This window comes from Oncorhynchus gorbuscha, linkage group LG03 (assembly GCF_021184085.1).
Source record: "Oncorhynchus gorbuscha isolate QuinsamMale2020 ecotype Even-year linkage group LG03, OgorEven_v1.0, whole genome shotgun sequence".
NCBI classification, from domain to species: Eukaryota; Metazoa; Chordata; class Actinopteri; order Salmoniformes; family Salmonidae; genus Oncorhynchus; species Oncorhynchus gorbuscha.
This window is the reverse complement of record NC_060175.1, coordinates 52,527,988-52,554,329: the sequence shown is the minus strand read 5'-3', so window position 1 is coordinate 52,554,329 and position 26,342 is coordinate 52,527,988. Positions and strand designations below refer to the sequence as shown.

The 26,342-nt window shown below is 42.4% G+C and overlaps 3 protein-coding genes across 4 annotated transcripts in view; 1 reads left to right on the top strand and 2 right to left on the bottom strand.

The window, feature by feature from the left end:
- The window catches only part of LOC124031537 (forkhead box protein J3-like), an 83,525-nt gene extending 76,141 nt beyond the window's left edge, over positions 1-7,384 (bottom strand). The window contains exon 1 of the mRNA XM_046342909.1: positions 7,088-7,384. The gene's annotated coding sequence lies outside the window, so the exon portion shown is untranslated. The remainder of the gene's footprint in view (positions 1-7,087) is intronic.
- A 4,247-nt stretch (positions 7,385-11,631) lies between these two features.
- On the top strand, positions 11,632-14,080 carry ppcs (phosphopantothenoylcysteine synthetase). 2 transcript variants are annotated; one of them, XM_046336170.1, is made up of 4 exons: positions 11,632-11,788; positions 12,873-13,406; positions 13,509-13,612; positions 13,699-14,080. In XM_046336170.1, exons 1-4 carry the CDS (start codon positions 11,686-11,688, stop codon positions 14,020-14,022), a joined length of 1,065 nt encoding a protein of 354 aa, XP_046192126.1. In that variant the 5' UTR covers positions 11,632-11,685; the 3' UTR covers positions 14,023-14,080. The 2 variants fall into 2 exon arrangements, with proteins under 2 accessions (XP_046192126.1, XP_046192134.1); XM_046336178.1 differs by lacking the exon at positions 11,632-11,788 and adding an exon at positions 11,813-11,978.
- Positions 14,081-16,288: 2,208 nt separating this feature from the next.
- utp3 (UTP3 small subunit processome component) lies at positions 16,289-24,303 on the bottom strand. Its single transcript, XM_046336160.1, has 16 exons — positions 24,070-24,303; positions 23,662-23,749; positions 23,449-23,505; positions 23,294-23,350; positions 23,066-23,183; positions 22,871-22,939; positions 22,570-22,712; positions 22,301-22,321; positions 20,779-20,889; positions 20,507-20,619; positions 20,326-20,422; positions 20,059-20,190; positions 19,591-19,730; positions 17,247-17,307; positions 16,851-16,958; positions 16,289-16,588 (listed from the first exon to the last, which is right to left on the bottom strand). Exons 1-16 carry the CDS (start codon positions 24,084-24,086, stop codon positions 16,499-16,501), a joined length of 1,422 nt encoding a protein of 473 aa, XP_046192116.1. The 5' UTR covers positions 24,087-24,303; the 3' UTR covers positions 16,289-16,498.
- Positions 24,304-26,342: the final 2,039 nt, after the last annotated feature.

Genomic DNA, 26,342 nt, shown 5'->3' with positions numbered 1-26,342 from the left:
TAATAATAATTTTGTTTCATTCAGATGTTTGTAGTACCACTGTTAAGCACAACTGGATCAATCAATGCTGCACAATATCTCAAAAGCCAGGGAAATGCAGGTCTTCCACAGAGGGCTCGGAAAAGACAGCAGGCAGACTCAAACATGATCCTTGTGAGGGTACATCTGAAGCATTACCCTAAACCATCAGCACACTATAGATATTCCCATCCCTGATCACAAGAAAACCTGCCAATCTAGTTTCTGAGGAATGGAGTCTTTCAGTCCATAACAGTAAGGTGGAAATTGGGTGGGGGGGGGGGGTATAGCCCCTTTCAATGTGCTGGTTTTCATTTGTGGAACGCTTATGTTGAGCAGATTTAACCCCATAGTGCTTGCTTGTGGTCGCATTGTGCCTCATCTCCTCAAAATGCTGCACATCATTGGATGGAAATGGTTACAGACAGACCGAACAAGCAGAGGCTGAACCTCTACTTCCTCAACTGAGATTGTGCATTTATCCCTGCTTGGAGATTATTTTAAGATTTTAAAAAATGAGGCCTACAATTTGAAACTGAAAGGGGTAGCCTAATCCTTAATTATTTGTGGATACATTTAATTACACAGGACCAACGACAGAGCATCTAAGAGGTGCCCTATTTAAAGCAGACAAACGTTGTGGCCAATACTGTTCAAAGTCTAGGCTACATGGTCCATACATTTGCATAGATAAGGGATATGAAAACCCTCAATAGAAGAGGTGAACACTGATGCACACACTGATGGAATAACTTCACAATGCTCAGAGAACAGTTCAGCACACAAAGCCGCAACAATGCTGCATCATGCCGCACAATATCTCCCGCTCTACTACCCAGTCATCCAGAAACAACTCATTCACAGTTCATACAATTCCTTGAAAACAATTATTATTATTTTTTTTACATGGGAATTTCTCACTATCTTGCATGTTGTGTGAAACTAATGGGATGTGGGGGGGGGGTGCCAAAAAGTCTTAAAATCTAATAAAAGATGTTTACTCCACTTATCACCATCAAAGAATATTAGGTTATAACCAAATAGCAGACTACCATCCGTGTCCTAAAGACTCAAAACTGTGGACAGCTTTAAGGATAGTACAATGTCGAACCCAAAGGGAAATTGGCAGGGGGGGGTCAATAAAGAACACCTATATATATATATATATATATATATATATGCCATTTAGCAGACGCTTTTATCCAAAGCGACTTACAGTCATGTGTGCATACATTCTACGTATGGGTGGTCCCGGGGATCGAACCCACTACCCTGGCGTTACAAGCGCCATGCTCTACCAACTGAGCTACAGAAGGACCACTTACATCACTGGGGGAGGAGAGAGAGGGAGAGAACCTCAATGGCACATTGAATGACAATTTATATTTTAAATCACCCACATTTGCAAAGTTTGTTACCGCTCAGTAACAAAAACTGTACTTTGAGGAATCAGACAAATGTGTGACTTATGCACAGTCATTTCTAAAAACCAAGTCAAAATAGAACAAAAGACTAACTCAAGTCATTAATGTAATGCTGGTGGAGTGATATCAATACTTGAACAGCTTCAAGGCTGCATGTACATGCAGACAGCACACTGTAGCTGCTATTTAAAGAAGCACTATGCAGAAATCACGCCGCCATTTCCTGGTTGCTAAAATTCTAATAGTTTGTCATTTCAGTTTGTGACAAAACAAACAGTCATTGTACCATTAAACAGCTGTGAAATTAAAATGTTCCATAACCAAAAATGTTGTATATTCAGCTGTTTGAAGTGGATTTACAGAACCGAAAGACTCAAACTTAACTTCAGAACGGGAAGCAATGAAATAGCACACAGAACAGAACTACAGCTTCTTAGAATTGCGTTCAATGGGAATTAAAGACCTAACTCAAATTTGTGTGTGAATTTGGTCAGGTCACCAAAAAAGTGAAATATTGTAGCTATAAATAATGGATGATTAAGACAAACCCAGTCTGGTCTAGCTTTGTGGGACTAAGTTTGAGATTTTTTTTTGTATTTGTTAGTAGGACATATAGCAGAGATGGCACATATATAGAAACAACTTAACCTCTGGTTTGTAGACATGTGATAACAGAAAAAACTGTAGCTACATATTTTACACCAGATCATGTGATATAACCAAAGATTTTAAGTAGTACATTACAGGAAAGTCGCATACAAACCGCCGCCATCAATTATGCAACTAACCTGTTCTTGCCGATACTTTCTCTCTTCTTCCCCAAATCGAGAACAAAATAAATTCTCCAAAAATGTAATTTTCCAGTTGCAGGTGATTCTACAAAAACCATAGATTAATATATTTCTGAATTTATGTTTTGTATCGCGTGAGATACAGTGCATTAGGAAAGTATTCAGACCCCTTACTTTTTCCACTTTGTTACTTTACAGGCTTATTCTAAAATGGATTAAATAGTCGTCCCCCCCTCAATCTAAATACATCATGACAAAGCAAAAACTGGTTTTAAAATGTGCTTAATTTTTTTTACTGCAATATAACACTTACATAAGTATTCAGACCCTTTACTCAGTACCTTGTTGAAGCACCTTTGGCAGCGATTACAGCCGAGAGTTTTCTCAGGGCTCCAGAGTGGGGCAGCAGTCTAAGGCACTGCATCTCAGTGCTGAGGAGTCACTACAGACACCCTGATTTGAATCCAGGCTGTTTCGCAACAGGCCATGATTGGGAGTCCCATAGGGTAGCACACAATTTGCCCAGCGTCGTCTGGGCTTGGCCGGTGTAGGTCTTCATTGTAAATAAGAATTTGTTCTTAACTGACTAGCCTGGACAAATAAAAGGTTAAATACAAAAATGCTACAAGCTTGGCACACCTGTATTTGGGAAATTTCTCCCATTCTCCTCTGAAGCCCTGTCAGGTTGGATGGTGAGCGTCGCTGCACAGCTGTTTTTAAGGTTTCTCCAGAGATGTTCGATCGGGTTCAAGTTCGAGCTCTGGCTGGGCCAATCAAGGACATTCAGAGACTTGTCCCAAAGCCACTCCTGTGTTGCCTTGGCTGTGTGCTTATGGTTGTTGTCCTGTTGAGGTTCTTAGTGCTCTGGACAGGTTCTCTCTGTACATCTCTCCCTCGGTCCAGACTAGTCTCCCACATCCTCACAACATGAGGCTACCACCATGCCTTCACCGTAGGGATGGTGTCAGATTTCCTCCAGACGTGACACTTGGCATTCAGGCAAAATAGTTCAATCTTGGTTTCATCAGACCAGAGAATCTTGTTTCTCATGGTTGGAGAGTCTCTAGGTACCTTTCGACAAAACTCCAGATGCCTTTTACTGAGTGGGTTCTGTCTGGCCACTACCATAAAGGCCTGATTTGTGGAGTGCTGCAGAGATGGGAGAACATTCCAGAAGGACAACTCTCTGTCAGAGTTACTATTGGCTTCTTGGTCACCTCCCTGACCAAGGCCCTACTCCCCCAATTGCTCAGTTTGTCTGGGGCAGCCAGCTCTAAAAAGAGTCTTGGTGGTTCCAAACTTCTTCCATTGAAGAATGATGAGACCATTGTGTTGTTAGGGACCTTCAATGCTGCAGAAATGTTTTGGCACCATTCCCCAGATCTGTGCCAGGACACAATCCTGTCTCAGAGCTCTTCGAGCTCATGGCTTGGTTCTTGCTCTGACATGCACTGGCAACTGTGGGACTTTATATAGACTGGTGTGTGCCTTTCTAAATCATGTCCAATCAAGTTGTAGAAACATCAATGATGTTCAATGGAAACAGGATGCAACTCAGGTAATTTTTTGAGGCTCATAGCAAAGGGTCTGAATTAGAGGTCGGCCGATTAATCGGAATTGCCGATTAATTAGGGCCGGTTTCAGGTTTTCATAACAATCGGAAATCTGTATTTTTGGGCGCTGATTTTTTTATATATTTTTACACGACCTGCCTCTGGGTTAACTGCCTCGTTCAGGGGCAGAACGACAGATTTTCACCTTGTCAGCTCGGGGGACCCAGTCTTGCAACCTTACAGTTAACTAGTCCAACGCAATAACGACCTGCCTCTCTCTCGTTGCACTCCACAAGGAGACTGCCTGTTACGCAAATGCAGTAAGCCAATGTAAGTTGCTAGCTAGCATTAAACTTATCTTATAAAAACAATCAATCATAATCACTAGTTAACTACACATGGTTGATGATATTACTAGATATTATCTAGCTTGTCCTGCGTTGCATATAATCTGACTGAGCATACAAGTATCTAAGTATCTGACTGAGAGGTGGTAGGCAGAAGCAGGCACGTAAACATTCATTCAAACAGCACTCTTGTGCGTTTTTGCCAGCAGCTCTTCGTTGTGCGTCAAGCATTGCGCTGTTTAGGACTTCAAGCCTATCAACTCCCGAGATCAGGCTGGTGTAACCAAAGTGAAATGGCTGGATAATTAGCACACGCTACTCGCTCTGAGCCTTGGGGTGGTTGTTTCCCTTGCTCTGCATGGGTAACGCTGCTTCGATGTGGTGGCTGTTGTCGTTGTGTTGCTGGTTCGAGCCCAGGGAGGAGCGAGGAGAGGGACGGAAGCTATACTGTTACACCGGCAACACTAAAGTGCCTATAAGAACATCCAATAGTCAACGGTTAATTAAATACAAATGGTAGAGGGAAATAGTCCTATAATTCCTATGATAACTACAACCTTAAACTTCTTACCTGGGAATATTGAAGATTCATGTTAAAAGGAACCAACAGCTTTCATATGTTCTCATGTTCTGAGCAAGGAAAGTTAACGTTAGCTTTCTTACATAGCACATATTGCACTTTTACTTTCTTCTCCAACACTTTTTGCATTATTTAAACCAAATTAAATACATTTCATTATTTACTTGAGGCTAAATTGATTTTATTGATGTATTATACAGTATTAAGTTAAAATAAGTGTTCATTCAGTATTGTTGTAATTGTCATCATTACAAATAAAAACAAATGGCCGATTAATCAGCATCGGCTTTTTTGGTCCTCCAATAATCGGTATCGGCGTTGAAAAATCATAATCGGTCGACCTCTAGTCTGAATCCTTATGTAAATAAGGTATCCGTTTTTTATTTTTGAATCAATTAGCAAAAAATTCTAAAAACATGTTTTGCTTCATCATTATGGGGTATTGTATCTAGATTGAGGAAAATAAGTACTCGATTCCATATTAAAGTTATGACTAACATAACAAAACGTGGAAAAAGTCAAGGGGTCTGAATACTTTCCAAATGCACTGAATACCTCTTACATGTGTGCAGAACTTGGTTTTTGGTCACATTGTATGACGAGCTGTCATCTACTATGTGGCTGCAGCCGTGATGCATTGAAACAACTCGTTTCTGCCAGGGTTTGGAACCGGTTCAGGGAAAATAAGTACATTTTCAGAGCAACGGAAACAGGACCAGGAACGAAAGTGATTTCTAGTGTTCCAGAACAGAATCGTTATTTTCAAATATTGAGAACTGGTTAATGACGTTATTTTTAGTTTCATATTTTTTTCAAAAATATTGTCTATTAGTTATCTAATTCGGTGAAGTTATAGTGCTAGTAATAGCCCAAATACATTCCAATTCCGTCATGATGTTCAGAGCTTCAAGCCAATCCCCCTATATGTCTGACCCTCACCTGTGACATCTAGCTCCTGCAATTATCTGACCAATCAAAACATGTAAACAACTATCTTACGCGTTGCTGCTCTATTGGCGCTAATTGGAGTAAATTAATGAGCTAAAAGTAAAAACGATGTTGATTTCACACAACAACAAAAATATATATTTACGAAAACTAACTATATGAAGCGTAACTTTTCGGGTGGTTCGAACTGGTTCAGAACTTTATTTTTTACCTCAACAGAAATAAAAATGTAAAAAATAAATACAAAATAATGCTCACAACAGAACTATTGTAAAATAATTTCGGTTCCAACACCTGGCTCCTGCAAAGATGCTGGGAAATGCCATATGCGCAGAAGCTACGATGGCGAGGAACATCCTCACGCTATACAACAACAAAAATACTAAACGAGTTTTCACTGGTTTTTGTATATCGACTTGTAACTGGAAATGAAAAAATATATACTTTTTTCACGGAATCGAGAACGAAGAAAATATCGCAAAGAACAGATAAATTGATCAAATCTATGGCGGTGGTTTGTATGGTGCTTTCATGTAACGCCCAGTATGGACACCAACAATATGTGGTTATGTCACATTATCAGGCGTACAATCTGTAGCTAACAAATCAGGAGTTGGTGTTACATCCCTGGTTCTGGAGTCATCGGTTGTGCAAGTCAGAACTACTATAACCTGAATCAACTGATCAACAAAGCCTTGCTCTCAAGTGCTTTTTCCCCCCTTAAATTCTTCACTTCAGGTAGCCAAACTAGCCAGTGACATTTTGACAATGCATACGTTTTTGATGAGCTAGTTAAAGTACAGACGCTTAAGACCATTGATTATCATCCATATCTCGGGAAATCCCACAAAGTCAGACAACATTAAATTGACAGACGTAACGCATTCCAACAGCTGATGAAGGACCAAACGTACCAGCCAGTCAAGCTGGCTAGCTCGAGTTAGCTAAATACAGTGTGCGCACAGTGTGACCCATTCCCAAGTTAGCTAACGATAGCAACTTAGCTTGGATAAATGTTGCTAAAATGGCTAACCTTTTAGCAACACACCTTGTCAAAGAATGGTCGGGCTTCTTTTAAATATCGCTAGTTAGCTAAAGATATGGAAAAACGAATGCTACCGTGGCGTTAGCTGTCAAAGTTGTTCAGTTGTCAATGGTGCTAACTGTCAAGTTCGAGAGTTATAGCTAGCTACCTACGCATTGTGATCAAGCATGCTAGTTATCGTGTTAGGAAACGAGCTACCTGGATCGTTACGAATGATGTCCCTATACACCCCGTCCCAGCAAAAAAAATTAAAAAACTATCAAGGCCTGATTGCTGAACTCAATCCCCAGAACTTCAGTACTGCTCACTTCCCCCATGAAAGTCGTCCATTTCATGGGCCTCAGTTCAACTACCATTCCCATGTTCTTACAGCTCACTTACCCTGGGTATGTCAGGTCGTTACCTTGGTCCAGGGCAGTATTGAAGTATCTGCCCCCTCCCCTTTCACCTCTTCTTCAACAACAAAGTCCCTCAGGTGCCTATGCTCTTGGAGTTTGTCCTAGGTAAGACCCGTTGAACTCTCGCCAGTGTCGTCCCTCTTCGGCTTCTCTGCCTTTTCCCGTTCGCCTTTCTCTCGAGTCCAGTCTCGACAGCCAACATCCGGGACTCTGTCGTTTTCTACACAGGCTACAACAAAAAAAAATACCCGGAACTACTTTCAATACAATTCAGAGAACGACGCAAATTACAAACTGCACTGGCTACATTACTGCACTCGGCGATGTACACAGCCACAAAAACTAGTCCTCTACTTCACTGTCCCCCTCTCTCTCTGCCTCTGCTAGAACTACGTTCACAATAATAATAACAACACATATTTACTCAATCATTATAATTACAACAACATACGTGATTTAAAAAACGTTGTTTCTTAGCTATTAATACTCGTACTACAGTACCACTCGAGGTTATATTTATCAGCAAGACATTATTAATTGACCTATTTTCTTGACTTTCTTTAGATCTATTACACTGTTAGACGCATCCTGTCAGCTACATGGAGCATTATCTTAATAATGTTCATGAAACATGAGAACGACACAAATTACAAACTGCACTTGGAGATGTACACAGCCACAAAAACTAGTCCCCTACTTCACTGTCCTCTCTCTTCTTCAACTACTTTAATAAAAACAACAATAGTAATAACTATAGTAAGAATAACAATAAGAATAACAGCACATATTTACTCAATCATTGTAATAACAACTAAATACAAAAAAAGTTGTTTCTATGTGTTCTTACGCCTCGATCACTCCAGCAGTGCTTTGTATTTTGGTACACCAGAAGAAGTATATTCATTTCCAGTGGAACTCTGCATTAGCCATACTGCATTGCGTTGTAGAGGCTGTTGCAGTGCGTTCTTTGTGGAGCATACGTTGAATATATCGAAGGTATGCATCGAATTGTATGCATAGATCGATGGCTTGGCGGAAATGGTAGCATGTGAAAGCTGAAATTTTGTTGCACACATATCCAGATGATGTTGCGTACCATTTTGCGTAAAAATACTGTAGGTGTGTTCGAGGTGTTAGCTCTTCATAATCTTATTACAGGAGTTACTACAGTACTACTAGAGGTCATATTTATTTGCAATAAATTAATTATTTTGCTATTTTATTGACTTTAGATATTTTGCACTGTTTTTAGAAGCATCCTGTCAGCTAGGATCTTAATAATGTTCATCTTCATGAGACATGCATTGACATTTCGGTCAATTCATCATACCTTGCTGGACTCAAAAACGTCTAATCTGAGCTCGTCTAGTTCAGTATCATTTCAGTTTCCTCATCCAGTTTTTAGTGAGGCAACAGCACCTCCAGTGGATTAACATTGAAAATGCTTCACTTGCGCCGCAAACAGGTTGCGATTCATATTTCTTCCTGTCCAAATACACATGACCAAAAGTATGTGGACACCTGCTCGCCGAATATCTCATTCCAAAATAATTAATATAATAGAATATAACTTTATTGTCCATCCAGGATGGACATTTTTCTTTGGCATCACCTTAATTAAAGTAATCACGTACATTCTCACATACACATTTAAACCAGTCAGTCCATCATGTTGCATACACTAACAACATAGAGGACATTAATACATTCACTCCCAACCGACCACAGTCCCAACTGCACTAGATAGATAAGTACATATACCGATACAATGTACTTTGCATTTAGTAGTCCAACAAGCACAAGGAACGAGTGAATGTTTGAACACGTTTTTCTTGGCCATGTGTAACGGATGTGAAACGGCTAGTTTAGCGGTGCGCGCTAAATAGCGTTTCAATCGGTGACGTCACTTGCTCTGAGACCTTGAAGTAGTAGTTCGCCTTGCTCTGCAAGGGCCGCGGCTTTTGTGGAGCGATGGGTAACGATGCTTCGTGGGTGACTGTTGTTGATGTGTGCAGAGGGTATGGGCGAGGGGACGGTCTAAAGTTATACTGTTTACACATGGGCATTCTGAAGCACCAGCCAGAGGGAAGCCTCAAACTGAGGGTGGGAGTGGTCGCCAACAACAGCCAGCCTTCTTTTTGGTTGCCTTGTGGATCAGAATTCTCAAATGTGCATGTGGTCGACTTTGCTGGCTGTGTTTCCTATTCTGGTCAGTTTCCTTTTGCTCCTCACACTCAGATTACCATAGCAGACTGTCATATTGAACGTGAGGATGCTCTCCACCAAGCTGCAGTGCTGCAGTACACCCTCTCCAAAGCATCCTGGCTGACCTCAAACCCCATTCATTTCCTGATTAACAGGCGTTGGCTTGCTTTATTTTTTTTTTTACAACTGCAGTCTGCATTCTCTGTAAAACTTAGCTTGTTATCAATTTGTGTCCCTCGGTATTTAAAACCCTCAACCACCTCCAATGGTTGGTCGTTCAGAGAGAGTGGTTGGGGCATTGGCAAGTTGTTGCCCTTGATGATCAGCTCCTTTGTCTTTTCCACATTGATGTGGAGGCCACTTGACCGACACCATTCTTGAAGGTTGTTGGTCTGTTTAAAATAGCTGTCCCCATCTGATGTAGCATCTTTTAAAAAAAGAGTCCTACCAGAGCCATGTCATCCGCGTACTTTAAAAGGCTCACATTGTTTCCTCGGCTCTTCATCTCGTTAGTGTAGATAAAGAACTTTAAGATTTAGATGCACTATTGTAAAGTGACTGTTCCACTGGATGTCATAAGGTGAATGCACCAATTTGTAAGTCGCTCTGGATAAGAGCGTCTGCTAAATGACTTAAATGTAAATGTAAACTACAACAGTGAAAGGACATACCCCTGTGTTCAGGGTCAGTACATCAGAGAGGGCCCCATTCATGAGGACCCTCTGTGGGCGGTCAGTTAAAAAGTCCTTGATCCAACCTGCGAGTCCTCCATTGACATTCAGGTACAGTAGTCGTTTCAGCAGTATGTGTATTTGCATTGTATTGAAAGCTGGAATAAAATCAATAAATAAAATGTGATGATATGATTTAGCATGTTGAAGGTGACTAGCCACCATGTTCACCAAGGTCGGGGTAGCAGCCTCAGTCCCCCTTTGTGCACGGGGGCATTGTCGTGCTGAAACAGGATAGGGCCTTCCCCAAACTTTTGCCGCAAAGTTGGAAGCACAGAATCATCGAGAATGTAATTGTATGCTGTAGCATTAAGATTTCCCTTCACTAGAGCTAAGGGGCCTAGCCCGAACCACGAAAAAGAGCCCCAGACCATTATCCTGGTATCCACCAAACCAGTTCATCATACCCACCCCCCAAAATACTAACCTTCCCTGTTATTGTAATGGTAAGAGGTCAGCATGTCTTGGGGGTATGATAACTGTGCGTCTGTAGCTTTCTCACTCATCATTATTCACGATTCATTCAGGACTATCCGTAATCACCGAAGCGTCCATATTAATATAGAAGTGTTTAGAAACATATCCTATTCTTATTTACAATAAAAGTGACTCAAAAATGATAATACATTTTTTTAACATTCATTTCTATTGGGCACAAAATCATCTGAAACACATCCAAAACAAATAGCAATTGCAACCAACAAGTTTGTAGCGTCACAAGCTGTAATTGCTGTACTTTCTGACCAGTTCTCCCGATATGGATGAAAATAGCCTCAAATGAAAGCTTAAAGTCTGCATTTTAACCTCTTAGTTATTGTATCATTTCAAATCCAAAGTGCTGGAGCACAGACAAAACAACAAAACACTTGTCACTGTCCCTTTTGGAGCTCACTGAAAGCGGATTATAGCCTCTTTTTCTTCTTCGATGGGGTTTAACGGCGTTTGGCATCCAATATTAATAGTGCATTACCGCCACCAGCTGGGCGGGGTATTGAATGAGAAAATACAAATCCATTGCGTGAAAGACTGCAAAACAACGCCAAACAAAATACAGAAATTGACACTTCGACAAACAATATCCATCCCACTTATTCAATCACAACCCATTAATCTCTGTGCTATTATTTTCACCCGACTCATTATAGCAGTTTCAAACAAAACCTCAGTTTCCACTATCTTCTCCTATATGTTGCTTTCAGGACTGCAGCATCTGCCAAGAGATGTGGACTTGTAGGTAGTGCACTTGTCCTGTCGCTGATTTTTAGCTCAGGTGTTCCCCCTGAATCACTTCATTGCTGGCAGCGGAGTGGTAAATCCTGCAGTCTCCGACTTTTGTTTGACGTTTGCCTTATTTGTATAGCCTTTCTAAGGAAGCTTACTACAGCCCCTGCCAGGTCTGGACCTTCATGGGACAGGAGGTTGTTTGCCTGTGACTAAAAGTATCTAGGAAAAGGGCCACTGAATCACTACTTGGGTTGTTATTATATCGGAAAAAAATGTTTAAGCGTGTTAAATAACTGAAACACAATATTTAGGCTAGCCCCTACATTCCCTTTGTTGTTGGAGTCATTTGTAATGCAGTCACCTGCCAATTCAACCTCCACGACGTTAGGCGGCGACATAATTTCGAGTTCTTTACATTCCAATGAATGTAGCTAATCGAAGAAGACATCACGCCAGACAGCATCAGGAAGTCGCCCGGTACCTCTCAATCATTAGCTACGTTTTTCCCTCGGTGCCTTTTAAAAGTAAGGAATGTTTTTATTCATGAATAAGATTCATATGAATATTAAGCTAATTCACTGATAACTGCAACATTAGCCGAATGATCTTAGGTGCGTGTTCCATGCCAATGAACTTCCTTGTAATAGCAGCTAGTGTGAACCGCATAACGTTAACTGCTGTAAAGTGCAGTAAAGTTGTAGCTAGTAGACAAAGGTGAGTCTAACATGCTTACGTATCATAGAGGCAAACCAGATACTCTTTCAAATAATCAACCAGTGACTACTGTTCGTCCCCTCAAGTTTGTCAAGGTCACAAGTATCCTTATTCCTACCAAAAACGTACTTTATCTAAGATATTGATGGCTTGGTCCTCTCCACGACTTTAACGGTGCACGGCCATTTCTTGATTGTTAACATTCGAATAGTTCCCCTAATTTCAGTTTGTGACAACAACAAAAAAACAGGTATAGTGTTGAGAATCATTGTTCTATCTAAACCGCTGTGAAATGTCTTGTCCATAACCAAAAATATTGCATTTTCAGCAGTGTAAAGCTGGTATACAAAACCAAAGACGCAAAAACGAAACATTAGAATGTGAAGCATAGAAATAACACAAAACAGTTCAACCGCTTCTTAGACTTGCTTTCGATGAGTAATATAGATCTAAAACTCACATTTTGTATGTAAATCTGGTTTGGTCACCCAAAAAGTTACATATTGCAGCTTTAAACCAAATTATATACTGGGTGGTTTGATCCCTGAATGCTGAGTGGCTGACAGCCGTGGTATATCAGACTGTATACCACAGGTATGACAACATTTATTTTTACAGCTATAATTCCGTTGTTAAGTAGTTTATAATAGCAATAAGGCACCGTGGAGGTTTGTGGTATACGGCCAATATACCATGGCTAAGGGCTGTATCCAGGCACTCCATGTTGTGCATAAGAACATCCCTCAGCCGTGGTATATTGGCCATACCCCCCCCATGCCTTATTGCTTAATTACATACTCTACATACTCTGCAATGCATGTTAGGTTTCACATTCCTTTTCAATGTAATATTTGTCTTGTAAGCTGATGTTCCCCCCTCTCCTCGGCCAACCAGGCATGGCAGACCCCAGGACCCTCACTGCAGAAGGGAAGCTGTCTGAAGAATTTGCTGTTCCCTCCCATGTAGAGGAGGTCAAAGGGCAGATGGCAGCTTTTGCTGTGCAGCACAGGGCTGCAGGGCACAGGGTAGTGCTTATCACCTCAGGAGGTACCAAAGTCCCCCTGGAGTCCCGCACCGTCCGCTTCCTGGATAACTTCAGCAGTGGCCGGCGCGGAGCCTCCTCGGCAGAGTACTTCCTTGAGTCAGGCTATGCTGTGATCTTCCTGCACAGACACCGTTCCTTATATCCTTTCACACGCCTCTACTCTGGGATTAATCTGCTGGACAGCCTACAGCTGGAGAGTGGAAAGGGGGGTTCGGTCTCTGACCAAGTCGTGGTCAACCAGCATGCACTTCCCAACATTACCAAAATCCTGATGCGTTACCAGGCGGTGAAAAAGGCAGGGCTTCTTCTGCCTGTGGAGTTCAGCACCCTATCCGAGTACCTGCACCTCCTCAAAGCAGCAGCACAGGCACTCAGCCCCATAGGTAGGTACTGACACTCAACTAGTGGTAGCAGGGCTTGTTAAGATGTACAGTACCTCCATGTGCAGGGATAACTAACATGCGCTCTATGTTCATTCCACTCAGGGTCCAACGCTATGTTTTATTTGGCTGCAGCAGTGTCAGATTTCTACATCCCAGCGTCTGACATGCCAGAGCACAAGATCCAGTCTTCCAATGGACCACTTCAGGTGAGTAAAGAAAGCCATCAAATACAACGGCACATGCTCTTTATTAGAGATCCACTGTTAAGTCAAGATTCTTTCCTGTCGTGTAGATCAGTATGAAGATGGTCCCCAAGATGTTGTCGCCGCTGGTGAAGGACTGGGCCCCTCAAGCATTTGTGATTTCCTTCAAGCTGGAAACAGACCCATCCATCCTGCTGGACAGAGCTCGGCGGGCTCTGGCCACCTATCGGCACCAGGCTGTGGTAGCCAATGTACTGGACACCAGACGAGGTTATGTAGTGGTGGTGACCCCTGACACTCAGGCTGAGCTGGTACTCACAGATGAGGAAGCAAGCAGAGATGTAGAGATTGAGGACAGGATTGTCAGTAATCTGACTGCAGCTCACAGCCAATTCATAACCCAACAAGGCTGAGACCCCAATTAACCATGCTAGGGCTTTCCCCAACTAAATAAACATTTTGTTGACCGAAGGTTCTGTTATTTTGACCAGTTCATCGTTTGAAATTTGTAAGTGTATTTTTCCATATATAGACATACCTTGTGTTTTAATCAATTCAACTATAGGCATGGATCTTCTGACGCTTTAAACTTAGTTTGATATAAGACGTGCCTCAAGAGGGCACCAGAGATCTAGATAACCAGAAGGAAACAAAATAGCCTACATAAAAACATTGCAGCCTGCAGGTAGAAAATAACCTGATAAAATGAAATATTCTATAAATCACTGTCTACACATGGCCTGTCTGCAACTATTTTGAAACAGTGTATCTATTAAGTTGGGTCTAGCCCAAAGCTTGCACTAGCAAAGCTGCAAAATTGTATAAAATATTGTGGGCCTACAGACACAGCTTTAGGCTATTTGCACTAGGATAAGAAGCAGTGCTTGACTTGGGCAGGAGCTCACCGGAGCAGAGAAGCAGTACTTGACTTGGGCAGGAGCTCACCGGAGCAGAGAAGCAGTGCTTGACTTGGGCAGGAGCTCACCGGAGCAGAGTACAGGCACATTTTTTTATAATATAATATTTTTCTACTGCTTGAGCTTCTGTTCCTCTTATATATTAGCTTAAGAATTGTGGCGCTCCTGCACCTCAATATAAACAGTACCAGAACCTACACTACCATTCAAAAGTTGTCACTTAGAAACATCCTTGTTTTTTATAGAAAAGCCCCTTTTTTGTCCATTAACATATTGATTAGAAATACGTTGCAAATGACTTATAGCTGGAAAGGTCAGATTTCTTTAAATAGGTGTAGAGACCCATTATCAGCAACCACCTGTGTTCCAATGGCACGTTGTGTTAGCTAATCCAAGTTTATCATTTTAAAAGGCTAATTGATCATTAGAAAACCCTTTGCAATCATGTTAGCACAGCTTAACTGTTGTCCTGATGAAAGCAATAAAACTGGCCTTTAGACTAGTTGAGTACCTGGAGCGTCAGCATTTGTGGGTTCGATTACAGGCTCAAAATGGCCAGAAAAATAACTTTCTTCTGAAACTCGTCAGTCTATTTTTGTTCTGAGAAATGAAGGCTATTCCATGCAAGAAACTGCCAAGAAACTGAAGAGCTCATACAGCACTGTGTACTACTCCCTTCACAGAAAAGCGCAATCTGACTAACCAGAATAGAAAGAGTGGGAGGCCCTGGTGCACAACTGAGCAAGAGGACAAGTACATTGTCTAATTTGAGAAAGACACCTCACAAGTCCTCAACTAGCAACTTCATTAAATAGTACCCGCAAAACACCAGCCACAACGTTATCAGTGTAGCCGGAAACTGCAATTTTTTAAATAACAGTATGGAATATCTACATCAACAGTGAAGAGGCTGGGATGCTAGCCGTTTAGGCAGGGTGGCAAAGAAAAAGCCATGTCTCAGACTGGGCAATAAAAAAAAATGAAAGATTAAGATGGGCAAAATAAGACACTGGAAAAAGAGGAACTCTGCCTAGAAGGCCAGCATCCTGGAGTAGCCTCTTCACTGTTGATGTAGATATTCCATTAAATGATTTTTTAAAATGCAGTTCCCAGCTACAATAGTCATTTACAACATTAATAATGTCTACACTGTATTGCTACAATAGTCATTTACAACATTAACAATGTCTACACTGTATTTCTGATCAATTTGATGTCATTTTAATGGGGGGGGGGGGAAGGGCTTCTTTCAAAACAAGGACATTAAGTGACCCCAAACTTTTGAACGTTAGTGTATGTATGTATATATATATATATATATACGTTACTGCTCGGTCGACTAAACAACCTTGGTCAACTAACAGCCTAATGACCAAACAATCGACCAGTTGACTAATTGGGTTCTGCCCTAAACCATGCTGCTTACTAGGAGACCTGGCTACTTGTAAGAACACTAATGTACAGTGCAAGTCCCCGGGCTTGGGACAATCTCATGTACTAAACTCAGTTTTAAATCTGGCTGTAATTCATTCTTGTTGAGTTTGGATCATTATTTTATCTGGCTTGGCTTTCACCCACCTAGACCAGACATTCATGTGTATGGGTAAGCAGGTTTCAGTACTCACCCTCTGCCTAAATTTTTTTTTTAAACATTACATAACGACAGCAAACGGATCCTTGAGCATCTTAACTTTGTTTCATACCATCTTGTCAGGATGCAGATTACAACATGTGGGTTGTGGAACGTTATTACCAAACGAAGTTTGACTTAAGAACAACTTTATTGCAGTTTCATTACAACAAAGTAGATTACTCTGACAATGTCAGACATTTACATCGGTAAAGTGACAGACTTGGGACATTAAACCCCAACTGTATGTTGGTATTACATTGTGCTGGAGAAATCACACAAATCGCCTCCAGTCCACAGGGAACTGTTGACATTCTTCCTTAAATGAAACAGTTGGGTTGGTTACTTGAGTTTGACACTCTTTTTAACACCAGCACGAATACCAGACAGCTCTCCACTGTATCTTGTCTCCTCACGACGGACTTCACGAACCTGGAATACATGAAAGTATTTAATGTAGATTTGTTTGAAGAACTAGGAATTCCAGTCTTTTTGTAATTTGGCCCATAATTGACAAGTTAAACGATACAAGTTGTCAATTTTGCTTTCAAATACTGTATATAATATCAGTACACAGCAGTGGTTCTGAAAGATCTGCCTGAAGGTGTCAGTAATTCCTGCAAAGCACTTATAGTCAATCATTCATAGGATTTGTGTACACTGCAACTTCCACATTTAAATGTAGTCTACAAACCTGTCCCTTTCTGCGGATCTTGGCTCGTCTGAACTTCTCTCTGTGTTTGACCCTGGGATTGCGGTCAATCTTCTTCCTCTTTGGTGTAAGCCCTTTGTTCTTGGCCATCTTCAGAAAGGATAGATCAACATGTGCTAATTAGACTAATGGTTTAAACTAGGAAGGGAATATAATACTCTTCCATACAAAGTACAAGATCGATCTGAAGGCCATGTTCATGTATTGGGAGAATAAATGCCTCATACTGTGCTTTGTACAATGAAAATGTGAACAAGAGACATGAACCAGTTCATATTGTACATAAAGGCTAAGATGTACAATAAATCATGGCTGCTGTATACTTGAATGTGTGTGTGTGTAACTAATTTCTAATTCTCAGAGGGTGTTACACTGTACCTGGTAGGTAATGCGTCTCTTGGCATCTGGATCCACATAGTCATCTCCTGCCGCCTCCAATCTGCTACGAGGAAACAGATCTACCATCAAACCCTGCCCATCTCATTCCTACTCTTTGAACCTGATTAGAGAATCACAGTATGTCCTAATACCCATCAAACCCTGCCCATCTCATTCCTACTCTTTGAACCTGATTAGAGAATCACAGTATGTCCTAATACCCATCAAACCCTGCCCATCTCATTCCTACTCTTTGAACCTGATTAGAGAATCACAGTATGTCCTAATACCCATCAAACCCTGCCCATCTCATTCCTACTCTTTGAACCTGATTAGAGAATCACAGTATGTCCTAATACCCATCAAACCCAATATCCGGTCAAACAGGGAAATGGTTAGAATCGTTTTTCCACCATTAATTTTTCACGTAGGGGATCTTTTAGAAACAGCCTTACAAAAAAAGGGTGCCGTTTTGAAACTGCAGTCGTCTGGTATTTTGGACAATTGCAGAGGACTGCAGTTATACCACACTAACTGCAGTTACACTACAAAACTACTGCAGTAAAAAATACTTATTTTGGACGCAGTATTTGCAGCATACTGCACTGACTGCAATCCTTTTTTGTAAGGGCACTTAAAATAAGGGCTGTATTTCGTGAAGGCTTACCCCGGTGTGACGTTTTGATAACATCAATATATTCGCTTGTATTTACCCCCAACCCATGAAATGCCAATTATCTGCTAATGTGGCTACAATAAAAACTACAAATGCCATGATGATCTGGATGAGACTGACGAATCGAGGCAACCCTAAGAATCTCTGGGTTAACTATTTGTAAGCTAAAATGTTGTAATTAATAAATTGGCAACATTTCTTTAAATTGACAATTCTGTGAACGGTCTTGGGCAAGTTTTAAATTGACACGATACCTGTTAGCAGATGTCAGCAGGAGCTTGCAGAGGTTTGCAGTATTGCATGATGTCCGCACTCAACGACCTGTATAAGTCCATAGGAAAACAAGAAAATGCTCACCCAGAAGGGGCGCTCCTAGTGTGTACAAATTCTTACTTACACCAAGCTAAGGGCCCTGGGACTAAAAACACCTCCCTCTGCAATTGGATCCTGGACTTCCTGACGGCCCCCCCCCAGGTCGTAAGGGTAGGCAACAACACATTTGCCACGCTAATCCTCAACACGGGGACTCCTCAGGTGTGCATGCTTAGTCCCCTCCTGTACTCCCTGTTCACCCACGACTGTGTGGCCAAGCACAACTCCAACACCATCATTAAGTTTGCTGACCACACAATGGTGGTAGAACTGATCACCGACAACGTTGAGACAGCCTATATGGAGGCGGTCAGAGACCTGACAGTGTGGTGCCAGGACAACAACCTCTCCCTCAAGGTAAGCAAGACAAAAGAGCTGACCATGGACTACAGGAAAAGGAGGGCCGAACAGGCTGTAGTGGAGCGGGTCGAGAGTTGAGTTCCTTGGTCTCTGCATCCACAAACTATCATGGTCCAAACACACCAAGACAGTTGTGAAGAGGGCACGACAACCCCCCCCCCCAGGAGACTGAAAATACTTAGTATGGGTCCCCAGATCCTCAAAAGGTTCTACAGCTGCAACAGAGAATCTCCTGACCGGTTGCATCACCGCCTGGTATGGAAACTGCTCGGCATCTGACTGCAAGGCGCTACAGAGGTTAGGGCGTACGGCCCAATACACCAGCCACCCTCGTCATGGACTGTTCTCTCTGCTACCGCATGGCAATCGTTACCGAAGCGCCAAGTCTAGGTCCAAAAGACTCCTTAACAGCTTCTACCCCCAAGCCATAAGACTGCTGAACAATTAATAAAATGGCCACCCAGACTATTTACGTTGACCACCCCCCTTTGTTTTACACTGCTGCTACTCACGGTTTATTATCTATCCATAGTCACTTTACAAATTACTAACCTGTACCCCAGCACTTTGACTCGGTACTGCCACCCCCTGTATATAGCCTCTTTATTGCCATGCAATTTTCTTGTGTTACTTTTTGATGATTTTTGATGTCTAATGTGAAGCTAATTAGCATTTTTGAATCTGAGTTTAAATAGAGTCGAATATATTGATAAAAGTCACCTTGTCTGAAAGAGAGAGATTTACCCAGTTATCAAAGCGTTAGGCCAGGGTAAGCCCACAAGAAACACAGCCCTTATTTGAAGTGTTTCTAAAATCCCCTATGGGGAAAATGAATGGTGGGGAAATGATTGGAACCATTTCCCTGTTTGACCACTAGGTTTTATGGGTATTATGACACCACTGTGGTGCTCTATAATATACTCGGGTAACGCTCACCCTTCCTCAGCCTGCGGGTCCTTGCTCTTCCTCTTCAGTTTCAGCCGCTCCTCCACACCTCTGTAGAAACGCAGAGCAGCCTCCTCATCCAAGTCAGAGTATGAGTCTTCAGATGATTCCGCCCCAGCCTCTTCAGATACCTGACAACATAGGGAGCAGTCCAGTTTAAAGGTAGACCCGGCAAAATGACATTGCCACGAGCAGCGCCGCAGATATTGCGTTGAGCGAGATGCAAGACTTCCCTCTCACACAGTATATGCGCACGGGTTCGCTTCGCGCTGTTACAGTGTGGTAGCAACGGGACCAACACAGCAGAGAGGTTTAGCCTTGTGATTCGACGCTCAAAGTTGTTGCAGAAATCGACCCAATACGTTTACTTTGTGCATCTACGTCATATCACTGAGTCCACCTTGAAGTATACGCAACATCCACATCACCCAATGGACCAACATCCAACTCATTTCTCACCTTGACCTTTTTGTTGGTGATCTGCACGCTGCCCTCCGACTTTCTAGCGGACTTCTCCTTCTGGTCTGCAGAGAGCAGCTGGCGCAGCTGTGGGGCAAGCCGAGCGTCTACCTCACCCATCTCATTAATCAGCTGCAGGGAAAGTCAGAGAACGCAATTATTATAGGACACAATCAGAATCATACAAACTACATGACAAGCACTGTGTTAAGTTCACTACATACAGTATACCTACAATTGGATCAAATCACAAATGCATCTACTCACATTTCTGTAAGTCAACAGTCTTTCAATCACAGGGTGGTTGTGTGCGGGAATACGCTTTGCTTTCAGGACCAGGTAGAAACTGATGTTTGTGCAGTAACTAAGGACAGAAATAACCATAAGCGAGGCCATTCTCATTGGCATTCTTCATGCAATTTATGTCACAAATAACATTCACACTTACTTTAGATAAAGCTGCTGTTTGGTCCTGAGGTAGTTGGCACCCTTTCCTGGTGGGATCCGTCCATCGTTGACCATCTCCAAAAGAGGCTGCAGCTCGTCCTTCAGCTCTGCCAACTGCACACACCACCATTGGCAAACAGCACGGCATTACCACACAATACCACCATTAGTAACTGTAACGCTTGTTACAGGCTCAACAACATTAAGAGTGGATTACACTATGTTTCTTATCCTGTTGCACATGGAGTAGTAGTGATGTTGTGGTTATCACACCTTTGCCTTAAAGTCCTGAATGAGCTCCAGTAGCTCTGGTGACTCTTTCTTCAGCAGCTTCATCTTCTCCTTCTGGGACATCTGCTGCAGGTCCTTCACAATCCTCTCCTTCTCCACCCCTGCTCCTCTACAGCAAACTCCTACACATACAGACACACAATGAGGACAACAGGAAAATGTATTTATTTACTTCGATAGAGCTAGAGGCTCAAGCATGTACAGGGGAAGTCGGAAGTTTACATACACCTTAGCCAAACACATTTAAACTCAGTTTTTCACAATTCCTGACATTTAATCCTCGGAAAATTTGCATGTGTTAGGTCAGTTAGGATCACCACTTTAAGAATGTGAAATGTCAGAATAATAGAAGATAATTATTTATTTCAGCTTTTATATCTTTCATCACATTCCCAGTGGGTCAGAAGTTTACATACACTCAATTAGTATTTGGTAGCATTGCCTTTAAATTGTTTAACTTGAGTCAAACGTTTCAGGTAGCCTTCCACAAGCTTCCCACAATAAGTTGGGTGAATTTTGTCCAATTCCTCCTGACAGAGCTGGTGTAACCGAGTCAGGTTTGTCGGCCTCCTTGCTCACACATGCTTTTTCAGTTCTGCCCACACATTTTCTATAGGATTGAGGTCAGGGCTTTGTGATGGCCACTCCAATACCTTGGCTTTGTTGTCCTTAAGCCATTTTGCCACAACTTTGGAAGTATGCTTGGGGTCATTGTCCATTTGGAAGACCCATTTGCGACCAGGCTTTAACTTCCTGACTGATGTCTTGAGATGTTGCTTCAATATATCCACATCATTTTCTGTCCTTGTGATGCCATCTATTTTGTGAGTCGCACCAGTCCCTCCTGCAGCAAAGCACCCCCACAACATGATGCTGCCACCCCCGTGATTCACGGTTGGGATGGTGTTCTTCGGCTTGCAAGCCTCCCCCTTTTCCGCCAAACATAACGATGGTCATTATGGCCAAACAGTTCTATTTTTGTTTCATTAGACATTTCTCCAAAAAGTATGATCTTTGTCCCCATGTGCAGTTGTAAACCATAGTCTGTCTTTTTTAATGGCGGTTTTGGAGCAGTGGCTTCTTCCTTGCTGAGCGGCCTTTCAGGTTATGTCGATATGGGACTTGTTTTACTGTGGATATAGATACTTTTGTACCCGTTTCCTCCAGCATCTTCACAAGGTCCTTTGCTGTTGTTCTGGGATTGATTTGCACTTTTCACACCAAAGTACATTCATCTCTAGTTGACAGAATGAGTCTCCTTCCTGAGCAGTATGACGGCTGTGTGGTCCCATGGTGTTTATCCTTGCTCCCAAGGATGAACCAGACTTGAGGAGGTCAATCATTTTTTATGGGGTCTTGGCTGATTTCTTTTAATTGTCCCATGATGTCAAGCAAAGAGGCACTGAGGTTGATTGTAGGCCGTGAAAAATACATCAACAAATACACCTCCAATTGACTCAAATGATGTCAATTGGCCTATCAGAAGCTTATAAAGCCATGACACCATTTTCTGGAATTTTTCAAGCTGTTTAAAGGCAGAGCCAACCTAGTATATGGAAACCTCTGACCCACTGGAATTGTGACACAGTGAATTATAAATTAAATATGTGAACAATTTTTGGAAAAATTAATTGTGTCACGCACAATGTAGATGTCCTAACCAACTTGTCAAAACTATAGTTTCTTAACAAGAAACTTGTGGAGTGGTTGAAAAACTAGTTTTAATGACTCCAACCTAAGTGTATGTAAACATCCGACTTCAACTGTATATACTTTGTTGCTGATAATGTATACCTGAAGGAGGTTAAGATCATAGTCCTCCTCGCTAAGATCGGCAGCCAATCGTCTCTGAATATTCTTAGCTTCTTCCTCTTCCTCTTCATCCTCTGCCTCTGCGTCTTGCTGCGATTTCCCCTCTGCAACAAACAAAAAAGCGAGTCGTTTCAAGGAAACCGCCTACGAGGAGGTCAAAAAAACGTAACTACATCAACCAGATATAAACATTCAGGAATCATAAAAGACTACAGGTAACGGGTCTCAATAATATGAATGAATAAACATGTGAAATACTCACTGGCAGCCACATAGTCAGAGTCATAGAACATCTTCTTCCTGTTTCCCCATGCCATATCATTGGGGAGATCTAGGAGAAAACAACCACATTTAATATGTTAATTCAGCAAAATACACACGCAGGGAAAAAAACAGGTTAATAGTTGAGTGGGTACAAAAACTGCTATAGTAGGTTGACATTGGGTTGTATAATTACAATCATCCTTCTTCCCCTCCAGATCACTGTCCATATCAGCCTCTTCTTCCTCCTCCTCCTCCTCCTCTTCCTCCTCCTCTTCCTCCGAGTCAGTGAGGTCCAGAGCCATCACTTCCTCCTGCAAACCACACGACACTCATTGGCTCAATGTGACGTTTGCACGGGTAAGTCATTCAAGTTCTGCTCTATTAGATACTGCTCACCTGCAGTTGTTGGCCTTTGACTCACCTCATCATCACCATCTTCCTGGTCACTGTCCATCTGAACACCACGTGCCATGAGTTTCTATAGTGGCAAACATACGCAACATTAAGACGGAGTAGGGTTAAAAAGAACCAGGGTTAAGAAGTTGAACTCTTCAAATATACAGATGGGAGACTCACCGAGATTTTGTCATCGTGGAACTCGTCGACCTTGTCCTTTGTATACTGCGAGGATCTCTTAAAAAGATTGTACGTTGAAAGGAGGTTGGACGGAAACTTTCAAAAATCAGTCAACAGCAACAATGACAAACAACTCTGTTGATGTTGATAACATGTGAAGTTAAATCACACTTCTAGTCACACAGGCTTCTCCATAACATATATAGACTGTACCTTATCTGGGACAGGCATGTCCTTGAATGCTTTAGGGTCATCTTCGTCAAACTGTTCCGTCTTCTTCACCGGAGGGGCGCGTTTGGTTCTGAGTGGAGTAGGGGGTTTAAGTTGTCACATCCAAGCCAGGGCCCAGTTTTTCGAAAGTAATCTATTTGGATTTCGCCTCTCGGATATGATTAAATGCATAGATATTGAATGAATAGAACGGACGAAACATGTACTTGAACGGTAACTCCCGTTCTATTCATATGTATTTGATCGTATTCGATAGGCGACATATAGATAACTTTTGAAAAACAGTGCCCTGGACATCATAAAGACTACAATATTGGCATCTCATATGACAATGTAAAGGTCAAATGTCTAGCATATAACTGTTTATACAAAGAAATCTAGCTAACGTACCTTAGCGCCCGAACCATGTTGAGAAGCTCAGTGGAGTAAAGTTAGCTTGCTAGCTATCTTACTAGTGGGATAACTTTTTCTGTTGCCTAGAAATGTGATCTTCCAAAAAATGCTGTCTCTATTCCGGTGACTCAACAAACGATAAATTGACATATAATCGTTTGCAACTCCTAGCAGCCTCGCATTTTCTGTTTTCTTTCCACGTGCTTCCGGGTTGTTTTCTTCCTCTTCTTCGGTGGGGTTTATACGTGTTTGGCATCCAACGGTATCAAAGATGTTCTAGTGAGACGTTATGGTGCGTTACCGCCACCTACTGTATTGGAGTTTGGGCCAGAGAGACGGAAAGCTCAATTCTTCCAGCCAGCCCCGTTGCTCTTAAAATTATATGACAAAATATTTGAAACTATATTTAATGAAGTTCCACTCAATCTACTCTGAACTTATTTCCTGTATCCTCTTCTTATCATACTAGATGTCAGCCTCTCTCTTTCCCTCTGATACTCTCCACACTGCAGCAATACAGGCTCCACAGTCTCTGTTTCCTGTCAATAATCACACTTTCCTGTTGGATGCTTTCCTATCACATTTAAGGTCTTATTCAACTGGCTGTGTCCCACCCTTAATCTACTGGCTGTGTCCCACCCTTAATCTACTGGCTGTGTCCCACCCTTAATCAACTGGCTGTGTCCCACCCTTAATCTACTGGCTGTGTCCCACCCTTAATCTACTGGCTGTGTCCCACACTTAATCTACTGGCTGTGTCCCACCCTTAATCTACTGGCTGTATCCCACCCTTAATCTACTGGCTGTGTCCCACCCTTAATCTACTGGCTGTGTCCCACCCTTAATCTACTGGCTGTGTCCCACCCTTAATCTACTGGCTGTGTCCCACCCTTAATCTACTGGCTGTGTCCCACCCTTAATCTACTGGCTGTGTCCCACCCTTAATCTACTGGCTGTATCCCACCCTTAATCTACTGGCTGTGTCCCACCCTTAATCTACTGGCTGTGTCCCACCCTTAATCTACTGGCTGTGTCCCACCCTTAATCTACTGGCTGTGTCCCACCCTTAATCTACTGGCTGTGTCCCACCCTTAATCTTGTAAAAATAGCCTCCTCTCTTATGTCCCTTCCTGCCATCCTCCCCTTCCCGACTTTCCTCTGTACTTGAAATAAATGCCTGCCCTTAGTATCTCAATTCCACTGCTCCTGCTATCTCTGCACCATCACTGTCCATATCAGGCTTTTTGCCTCTGCCTTGCTCATTAAAACTACAACATCAACATTCCCACTACTAAGTGCTTGTTTAGCCAGTATATCAGCTGCCTCATTCCCCTCCAACCCCACATGGGCTGGGACCCAAGTAAAACTTGTCTGTATGCCCATCTGTCTAATCCTGCCATGGGTTTGTAGCACCTCATACAGCAGGTCTTGTCTGCTATGTGACCTAAAGGACTGGAGACTCATCAACACTGCACATGAATTAGAGCAAGTAACTACATCCTTCACCCTCTGCAAGGCCAACAGAATGGCCATCAGCTCTGCCGTATATACAGCCAGATGATCTGTAATACGTTTCCTGACTGCCACCCCATGTTCCTGCACTACAAATCCTGACCCAGTAGGTCCTGTCCTTGTATCTTTTGAACCATTGTGTAAATAACCACAAAATCCTTATACACAGTTTCCAGACGTCTCTTAAACAAATCAGATGGATCAACACCCTCCCTATATGTCTGTAGTCTCTCCAACACTTCTAGATCAACTACTGGAGGCTGGAGAAGCCATGGTGGATTTACAGGAATAGCTACCGTTGGACTAAACTCCCTTCCATGCAGTCCGTTCTCCCTCGCCTAGATATTACCCACCCAGCTAAAGCGTTCTGTCTTCGCTCGTGTTCCCAGCATGCCTGTGAAATCCCTTTCGCAGGATGAGACACCCCATGTCCCTGTAGGTTGATCCAATAATTCATTGCCAGCTGCTGTCTCCTAATCTGAAATGGCATATCCCCCCATCTCCACCTGTAGTGCAGCCACTGGGGATGTCCGAAAGGAGTCCTTGCCCCTGTGTGACATCTAGCCTTTCCAATGAGGTCCAGGCTGCTGAACCAGATGCTATACTGCCATAGTCTACGACAGATCGGATCAATGCAACATACATGGTCCTCAATGAGGAACGCCCAGCCCTCCCACTCCTTCCCCGTCAGACAGCGCATCACATTTAGCACCTTCTTACACTTTCCCACCACTCTCTCAATGTGTTCTGCTCAGGTC

What these genes read in the sequence shown, in the direction of transcription:
- ppcs (XM_046336170.1), top strand. Translation starts at nt 11,686, where the DNA reads ATGAATGTAGCTAATCGAAGAAGACATCACGCCAGACAGCATCAGGAA. An exon ending in TCCCTCGGTGCCTTTTAAAA is followed by an intron (nt 11,789 to 12,872) that starts GTAAGGAATGTT and finishes TCGGCCAACCAG; the next exon opens with GCATGGCAGACCCCAGGACC. An exon ending in CTTCCAATGGACCACTTCAG is followed by an intron (nt 13,613 to 13,698) that starts GTGAGTAAAGAA and finishes CCTGTCGTGTAG; the next exon opens with ATCAGTATGAAGATGGTCCC.
- utp3 (XM_046336160.1), bottom strand. An exon ending in TTCAGGACTTTAAGGCAAAG is followed by an intron (nt 20,620 to 20,778) that starts GTGTGATAACCA and finishes TGGTGTGTGCAG; the next exon opens with TTGGCAGAGCTGAAGGACGA. An exon ending in AAACAGCAGCTTTATCTAAA is followed by an intron (nt 20,423 to 20,506) that starts GTAAGTGTGAAT and finishes TTCTGTCCTTAG; the next exon opens with TTACTGCACAAACATCAGTT.